The sequence below is a fragment of the Muscardinus avellanarius genome (genome assembly GCF_963383645.1).
Source record: "Muscardinus avellanarius genome assembly, chromosome: 8".
Taxonomy (NCBI): domain Eukaryota; kingdom Metazoa; phylum Chordata; class Mammalia; order Rodentia; family Gliridae; genus Muscardinus; species Muscardinus avellanarius.
The window spans coordinates 2,202,416-2,211,667 of NC_137794.1; the positions used below are offsets into that span (position 1 = coordinate 2,202,416).

At 59.5% G+C, this 9,252-nt stretch overlaps 1 protein-coding gene across 1 annotated transcript; it reads left to right on the top strand.

Annotated features, from left to right (window-relative positions):
* Positions 1-8,212: 8,212 nt before the first annotated feature.
* TOMM6 (translocase of outer mitochondrial membrane 6) lies at positions 8,213-8,855 on the top strand (the record flags this gene model as incomplete). The annotated part of the gene is made up of 2 exons (XM_080700488.1): positions 8,213-8,340; positions 8,759-8,855. The coding sequence occupies 2 exons, from the start codon at positions 8,213-8,215 to the stop codon at positions 8,853-8,855; spliced, it is 225 nt and encodes a 74-aa protein (XP_080556614.1).
* Between the last annotated feature and the right edge of the window lie 397 nt (positions 8,856-9,252).

Genomic DNA, 9,252 nt, shown 5'->3' on the forward strand with positions numbered 1-9,252 from the left:
GGTATCAGAGCAGCCAGCCCGCCCTAGGGAAGAAGGGCGCACAGGTCAGCAGCAGCCGCTCCAGGAGCCTGGGCAGGGCCGCCTCACTGGGACCCTGCTCTGGCCAAGACACGGTATGACACAGGCCGTCCCTCAAGGGGTTTACTCTGCACCCAGGGACGGAAGGCCTCTGCACCAGCACGCATCCAAGTCAGAATGAGCTGAGGACCCTGGCCCTGGGACACTTAGCTTCTCAGAGGGAGCACTGAGCCCAGGTCTGAGGAGGAGGAAGGGTTTGGACCCAGAGGATGGGGAGGGAGGGAGACCAGCTGGAGAGGCGAGGATGGGCTGGGGGTGGCCTGCCAGGAGCCAGGCTGGCCAGACGCCTCAGCCTGACTCAGCAGACACTGGATCGGGAGTGCCAGATACTCTGGCCTGTACCTTTCTAGTACTGAGGATGGAACCCAGGGACCTTCTACCGCTGAGCTACACCCTCAGCCCTATTTTTTATTCTTTATTTTGAAACAGGGCCTCACTAAGTAGCCAGGGCTGGCGGCAAATCTGCGATCCTCCTGTCTCAGCCTCCCAAGTACTAGGGTTACACGTGTGCGCCACCATGCCTGGCTTTTTCCTCCTTTTTTATCTTACCCCTTCCACTCAATCCACTCAATCCTCCCTCCTTTACTACCATCCCAGCGTCCACTTAAAACTCATCGTGTGTGAGTGAATGTGTGTGTGTGTCTTACTAGGGATGGAACCCAGGGGCATTCTACCTCTGAGCTACACCCTCAGCTCTACTTTTTATTCTTTATTTTGAAACAGGGTCTCACTGAGTTGCAAAGGGCCTCACTAAGTAGCTGAGGCTGTCCACAAACCACAATCCTCCTGTCTCAGCCTCCCGGATGCTGGGATTACAAGCCTGTGCCCCCATGCCTGGCTCCCCTATCCTATTTCATTTTTATTTTGAAACAGGGTCTTGCCAGGTTGATGAGCGTCTGCTGCTAAGGCTGTCCCTGAACCGGTGATCCTCCTGGCTCAGCCTCCCAAGTACTGGGATTACAAGCACATGCCACCATGTCTGGCTTATTTTTATTTTGAAACAGGGTCTCACTATGTTGATAAGAGTCTCACCACTTGCTAAGGCTGTCCTCGAACCTTTGATCCTCCTGGCTCAGCTTCCAAGTACTGGGATTACTTGGGACCACGGGCTACCACACCCAGCTTCTAACTAGAACTTCTAAGAAGTTGCAGCTTGCTGCGGGAAATGAGTAGGTGGGATTAGCCATCCCACTAAAGTGCAAAATGTGCGAATCCTTGAGCAATCAAGTGGCCTGTACTTGCCACTCCTCCCAGCTTGGGAAACTCCAGAAGACTGCCCCCTCTCTGCGGCGCTTACCTCACCCGGGCCATTGGGGAGCTGACCAGGGCAGGGCATGGGGAAGGGTGCCCTCTTTATCTCCCCTGTCCTTGGTGGAGTACCATGGCAAGCAGTCTGCAGAGAAGTCACCTGGATCCCTCCGGGACACACCCGGGGCTCACCTAGCATAGGAGAAAGAGATCACAGATTAACGGCAGCCTTCCACCTTCACCCACTGTTAATAAAACGGACCTGCTGGCAGTCCATCCCATCTAGACATCTGTTCTAGGTCCTAATGAGGCAGAAACAGCAATGGAAAAGGTTGATAGACAAGGGGACCACAAAATCTAAGCCCCATGGGGCCAAAGAGGGAGCGACTCTCCTAGCACTGGTGAATTTGAGGTATGAGACAGCTCAGTATCTCTCAGGATTCTAAAGGTTTATAGCCTCCTGGGAATCCACTTACAAGCAAGGCCCTGGACATCACTTCATTTTGCAGAGAATTTTAACCCCACAAAGAGTTTTCTTTACTTCCTTCTTTCTTCCCCCCCCCCCCCCCCAGTACCGGGGATGGACCCAGGGGCATTCTAACTCTGAGTAACACTCTCAGCCCTAATTTTTTTATTCTTTATTTTGGAAACCAGATCTCACTGAGTTGCAACAAGGGGCCTCACTAGCTGAGGCTGTCCGTGAACCACAATCCTCCAGTCTCTGCCTCCCAAATGCTGGGATGACAAGCCTGTGCCACTACGCCTGGCCTTCCCAGGGTCTAAGTTGCAAAGCCGCTAAGTAGCTGAGGCTGTCCCTGAACCTGCGCTCCTCCTGTCTCAGCCTCCCAAGTACTGGGGTTACAGGAGGGCAGCACCATGCCTGCCTCCTGCATTCTGTCTGTCCCTTTACCACGCCCGACTCCTTTAGAGTTTTCTGAACAGGACACTACTGTGTACTGAAAATAACACCGTCTGAGGCTTCAAGAGGCCAAAATTCCAGTCTGTTCTGTTACTACCAAGTATCTGGGAGACACTATCACGGCAACTCCCGGCCCCCGAGGCCTTAAGTTTTTAGGGGGAACATCTGTCAATGTGGCAAGTCTAGATTAAATAATTTCTAAGGGTAAGTATGTAAGACCAACATCACTAAAATGGACCGATTTCTCTTACAAAACAGGATCCTTCAACCTCACATTTGGAAGCTGGCTAGATTTTTCTGTTCCTGAACTCTTTAAAAAGCCCGATTTTAGTATTCACATGAGCAAGTCAAATCTGAGAACCCCAAGTAGACTAGTCAACAAACCAGGCCTCTGGAGACCCTCGAAATTCCACCCTCCTGCTCTGGAAAAACAGTATTTCCCACGGTCCCCTGTGTCCGCATCCTTGAAAACGCCCCCCCACCCTCTTGGCGTATTCCCTGGAAGAAACAGGCTGAAGGAGACGTGCAGACTAAAGACAGGTTCCTGGGGAACACCGGGGCTTAACCCAGTATTAAGCCAGGGAGCGGGGTTGTGTGCGAAACCCAGAATTATAGGGTGCAGGATGGGGGAGGCCGCACTTTCCCCGTCTCCATCTTTTTCTTTAGAATACCGGGACACTTCACCAGATAACCCATGGGGGGGGGTGCCTCGGGCGCGCTGGGGGGCAGGAGTTAGAGGGCGTCAAGGGGGCTGAGACGCATGCGAAGGCTGAGGGAGCGTGGGCGGCATGGACCGGCATGATGCAAAGGGTGGAGGGCTATGTAGCATCGGAGGATGCCGGCGCCCGGGAGGGAGCGGGCGCGGCGTGTCCGCGGGGGCTCGCGGGCGGGCGCGGCGCAGGTGTGCGGGCAGGCAGGGGTGGGGCTCGCGGGCTGGCGGGGCGTCCAGACACCGCGAAGGCTGGGGAGGGCGAGCCGCCGCCGGGCCCGGGTCCCCGCCCCCCGCCCCGGCTCCGACGCCGCCGGCCGGCGCAGGGCTTCCTCGGGTGGCAGCGGAGCCTGCGGCGGAGCCGCCTGGTCCCCGCCCCGCCGCGCCCCAACTCACATCGCCCCGCGGCCCGGGCGGCGCCGGGCCCCGCTCCGGGTCCCGCAGCTGCAGCCGCCGCCCGCCCGGAGCCCAGGCCTCCCGCCCCGCCCCGCGCCGCGGGTCGGAGGTCACCGGAGCACCAACGAGACGCCGCCGGCGGGCGGACCCGAGCGGGCCGCCGGCGCTCAGCCTAGAAGGTCCCTTTGGAGGACTTTGCAGGCGGGAACAGGGAGCATGCGCAGACGACAGAGGGCGCTCTGGGCCCGCGGCCGGGAATCGGGGCGGGGCAGGGGCGGGAGCGGAGGGGCGGGGACTGGGCGGGAGCGGGACGGGGATTGGGCGGGAGCGGAGGAGGCGGGGACTGGGCGGGAGAGGGGCGGGGATTGGGCGGGAGCGGAGGGGCGGGGACTGGGCGGGAGAGGGGCGGGGATTGGGCGGGAGCGGAGACTGGGCGGGAGAGGGGTGGGGATTGGGCGGGAGCGGAGGAGGCGGGTACTGGGCGGGAGAGGGGCGGGGATTGGGCGGGAGCGGAGGGGGCGGGGACTGGGCGGGAGAGGGGCGGGGATTGGGCAGGCGCTGAGGGGGCGGGGACTGGGCGCGGTTTGTTAAAGGGGCGTGGTTGGACGGCAGCCGGGCACTAAGGGAGCGCCCAGCAAGCTGTAAAGACCGGGGAGGAGTTCTGGGGGTGACCTGGGGCCCAGGAGGAGGGAGAAGGAGAGGGAGCGGCGGCGGGACCTCCGAGGGCCGGCGGAGGACGCGCACGAGGGCCCGGGGCGGGAGCCCTGGGCTCGCGGGGCTTTCCGTCTGCCCTTGGCCGCGACCCACGGACGCTCGGCCTGGCGGGTGCTCGGGGCGGCACAGCCCGCAGCCTGCGCACGCGGAGCTCACGAAGGCTCTCCGGTCTGCAGCCCGCCCCAGCCGCCCCGGCGGGGTCGCCGTCCCCTCCCCTAAGCCCGCGGCGGGCTTGGGAAGCCCACCAGGCCCCCGCCCCCGATGGGCCCGTGAAGTCCTAGAGATTGGGGAGGGATCTTTTTAAGAGGGTACTTGGCAGGCGGGACGCTCCCCTGCCCCTTCCCCATCTCGCCGGCTCCCCAGACTCTGCGCTCCAGGCTAGGCTTGGTTGAGGAGGCCAGCCCGGAGCCTGGCTCACCTGCGCGGAGCCGGGCGCGAGGGTTCAGCCACGTTCCAGGTGTGAAGGGAGAGGGGGAGAGGGTTGGCAATAATGCGGCGTATTAGTAGCGGGGCCCAGTGCTGGGTGGCGGTGAAGTTAGGCTGCCCTGGGGCCGGGCGGGCCGAGGGCTGATTCAGATCAGTTGTTTCTGCGTCAGACAATTCCGTGCAAGCTACAGCTAACCTGGGAGAGGGTGTAAGTCCCCTTCGGAGGCCCCAGATGGCCCTCCTTCCTTGCTGCCTGCAGCAGGGACAGTTATGGCTGCTCCTGGCCCTGGGTGTTAACAGCCCATGCTGGCTACCTTCCATAGGAAACCCGACCTGAGGCGCAGAACAGGAAGGAAGCAGGTGGGCGTGGAGCCGGCAAGGGTGGCACAGGACATTTGAAGGAGGATTCGGGACTGGGAAACACCATTATATTATGGTCCAAATCTAGCCCTCCTGTGCCTGGCTCCTGTCAGAAGCCTTCCCAGTGCTCAGAGGCCACCTCCTTTAAACGCTTCCTTTAGTCTTCTAGTGCAATCTTGAGCATGCTAAAGTTTGTTTCAAGCCGGGCGTGGTGGCGCACGCTTGTAATCCCAGCGCTTGGGAGGCTGAGACAGGAGGATCGCACAGGTTCAAAGCCAGCCTCAGCTACTTAGGCTCTCAGCAACTTAGTGAGACCCTGTTTCCAAATAAAATATAAAATAGGTCTGAGAGTATAGCCCAGAAGTAGAAAGCCTCAGGGTTCCACCCCCAGTACCACCAAAAAAAAAAAAAAAAAAGTTTGTTTCAAGCCGGGCGTGGTGGCGCACACTTGTAATCCCAGCATTTGGGAGGCTGAGACAGGAGGATTGTGGTTCAAGGACAGTCTCAGATACTATTTAGTGAGACCCTTTGCAACTCAGTGAGACCCTGTTTCAAAGTAAAGAATAAAAAAATCAGGTTAGGGTGTAGCTCAAAGATAGATTGCTCCTGGGTTTCATCCCCAGAACCACACACACACAAAAAGTTTATTTGAACTGTACAATGGGACACTAGAAACTATGACTGTGAGGATGGACCAGATTGTGTAAAATTCTAGGGTAGTCCCCAGCACAGAGGAGACTTAAAAGTTTGCTCTGGTAACTTTTTCCCTCAGGGTGTTTGCTTGTCTGCCCAGAGCACTGGCCCGTGCTGCCTGGGTTCATTGCCTTACTTGCTGGCTTACAGGCTTCTTGAGAGCAGGCCCCATCTTGCCTCTACTTGAGTGGTCACTCTCCCACCGCCAAGACACTTTGGTCGCATCCGGACGTGCAGAGAGAAGCAAAAGAAATTGCACTAAGGTTATCCAGGGGAGTTGCTGCTACAGGAGCTGAGGACGTAGCTCAGTAGTAGAGCGCTTGCCTCTCATGGGTGAGGTCCTGGGCTCCATCCCGAGCATTGCAAAAGAAAAATAAGAAATAAATCGCTGCTATAAATAGCACAGAATTTTCCTTTGTCCTCAAGGAGCTTATCGACTAGAGGAGGAGCTCAGAGGGGTGTGGGCTATCGAGGAACGGTGGAAGCTAAGGTTGGTGAGAAGCCAGGCGTGGTGGCGCACACTTGGAATCCCAGTACTTGGGAGGCTGACACAGGAGGATGCAGGTTCGAGGCCAGCTTCAGATACCTCGTGAGGCTCTGCGCAACTTAGAGCCTGTTTCAAGATAAAAAATAAGCCGGGCGTGGTGGCACATGCTGGTAAATGCTGGTAATCCCCGAGCTTGGGAGGCAGAGACAGGAGGATCGCGCAGGTTTGAAGCCAGACGCGCTGGCTTAAGAGACCCTGTTTCCAAATAAAATATAAAAATAGGTCTGGGAGTGTAGCCTAGAGGTAGAAGGGTTCTATCCCCAGCATCACAAAAAAAAGATAAAAATAAAAAAGCAGGGTGGGGGTATAGCTTATTTATAGAGGTAGAATACCTCTGGGTTCCATCTCCAGCTCCAAAAAGAAAGAAAGAAAAAAAAGTTTGGAGAAGGGCCAGTCTACTACCCAAAGGCTTTTGGGAAAGGCAAAATGCCCTCCCTTTTACCGTGGGCCTCCTCCTCCATCCCAGTCTTGAGAAACCTGGAGCGGGAAGGCCTGGCCTGAACTCTGGTCCTGCCACTTGCTAGCTCTGTGACCTGGGAACCCCTCGTGCTCCTGGCCCTCCATGGGGCCAGACGTAGGATGTCTGAAAAGCACTTGCACCGCCTGCGCACTGTGATGGTCCAGCGGGTGGAGATGCTCGTACTGTTTGGGGGCAGATTTTGCCACCAGTATCAGTACTGATCGCTGGCTGGCCCCACCAGGAGGACGGTCCCACCTGCAGGGAACTGGTCCTCCAGCCGGCTGGCTCAGCTAGTGACTCAGGTCACCTGTCAGAGGAGGATGCTGAGGACACCTCTGCTCTGGTAGTAAGATTGAAACCAACTTGCCCTCCGGCCTTTGGACTCCTCCCCTTTCTTGCACTAGCCCAGAGGTAGTTTACAACGTTGTATTTAACTTCTTATGCGCCTTTTTCTCTGTTCAGGAATCGCTCTTTATTACTATTATTATTATTATTATTATTATTATTATTATTATTATTTTGCGGTACTGGGATGGAACCCAGGGGCATTCTACCTCCAAGCTACACACCAACGCTATTTTTTATTCTTTATTTTGAAACAGGGTTTCACTGAGTTGCAGAGGGATGTGGGGGTCTATCACCAGGTAAAGCCCGAGGGGTTGGGTTGGGGAAGCTCCTGCCCAGGGTCCACCTGGCAGGGTCCCTCCTGGGCTGCAGCCTGTCCCAGTACGGCAGAGTGAGATAGGCAGAACCCGCCAGACCGCCCTGTTCCCTGGCATGTAGAGTATCCTGCCCTCCCCATGGCAAGCAGGGTCTCCACGTGTTTTTGGACTCAAAGCCTTTCTCTGGAGGAGGAACTCTTAGATGTTCAGCTCAGTGCACCAAAGACCCTTAATGTCAGTATCAGCGGCAGGCCCAGCTCTGGGCTGGGAGTGCAGGAGGCCCGGGAGCCCTGGCTGTGCCACCTGCTAGCTCTAAGCTGGGGATCCTGGCTCAGCCAATCAGCCCTCTCTGCGTCCGGGAGTGACGGAGTAGATCAATGGGAATGTCTGTGGACAGGCTTTAGTGGTGACGGTATCGGCGTGGTTATGGATGAATGAATGTGTGAACGAGTGAACGGACCCCTCCCTCCCCCAGCACCAGGGCATTTGCGGTGCCAGGGCCGCGCCCGGCCGGTGGGCGGGGGGGGGGGGCAGCCCCGCCGGGGCCCCCAGAGCGCCCGCATCCCGTGGTCAGGGGCGCAGCTGGAGGCGGGAGGGGCTGGGCGGGGTCCACCCTCCGGCAGCGCCCTGGCCTCCCACCGCGAGCCGGCCCGGCCTCGGGCCCGCAGCGCTCACCGCGCGTCCGGGCGGAGCCCCCCGGCGGCGGGCCGGGCTCCCTGGGGGGCGGGCCGCGGCGGGAGGGCCCGGAGCTCGGATGGGCGCCGCCGATCCCGGGGGCCGCGCCCGCCGGCCGCCCGACCCGGGAAGGCCGCCCGCGCCGCCAGGCGAGGCGGGGCTCTCCCGCAGCCCGCCGCCGCCGGCCCGCGCCGCCGCGTTCCCAGCCGGCCGCCGGAAGCGCCGGGCCGGAAGCGCCGGGCCGGAAGCGCGGGGCCGGAAGTCGCGCGTCGGCAGCGGGGCCGCCGGGAGGCGAGCCAGGCGGGAGCGGAGCGCGGACGTGCCAATGGCGTCCAGCGGGGTCGCCGTGAGCTCCGCGGGCTCGGCCAGCGAGGCCCCCGAGATCCCCGACAACGTCGGCGACTGGCTCCGCGGCATCTTCCGCTTTGCCACCGACAGGAATGACTTCCGCAGGTACCGCGGGTGCGCTCCTCGCCCGGCGCGCGGCCGCCCTGGCCTGGCCGGGCCGTTGCACATCGCCCGCGTACCGGCCTGCTGGCTCTGGGCGTGTTTTGCCGAGGTCCGTAGCGGGAGAAGGCCCCCGCGGCAAAGCTGGCCCTCACGCGGCGTTGCCGTGCCGCCTGACCCGGGAGAGGCGGCCGCACCGCGCAGGCCCCGCAGCCCGGCGCGCTTCGTCCTGAGCTGCTCAGGCGCGGAGATGAACTCTAAATTCCCTGCGGGTGTCGGGCAGTGGTACTGTGTGACCACCGTGCGTCGACACCTCGGGAAGGAGATGGTGATGGGAATCCTTTCCCCTGTTTTGTTGGTTTTGCTATTAACCTTACAGGGGACTCGGTGACCAAAGGGTTAATGAGATACATTCTTTATCCAGGAACTTGATCCTCAATCTGGGGCTCTTTGCTGCAGGAGTTTGGCTGGCCAGGAACTTGAGTGACATCGACCTGATGGCGCCTCAGCCCGGGGTGTAGCCAGGCAGGTGAGCTCTTACCCTTAGGGGTCCTAGAGGCTGGGAGCAGCATGCAGGAAAGGTAGGAAGAGAGGCTTGCGGTAAAATCTCTGGCTCTTCCCAGGTAGGTGTCTGTACCTGGCCGAGGAACTTGAGTCCTCCCAGCTTCCCCGTGCCTTTCCATCCCTGATGTCAGTGTTGTGCTGTCATCTGCAGACGAGAGCTTCCTGTGCTGCGCCCAAACCTTGTACAGCAGCCTCCAGTGACCACAGGAGAGACCCTGATGGCGCTGAAGTTCCACTGAGATGGGCACCTCCACCCTCCCTGCGCCTGCCCAGCTCCATGCCCTGGTCAGCAGTGAGCTCCAGCTCAAGTGTGCCTCTGTGAAGTTCTGTACATAGTTGCAAAGTTTCTGCAGG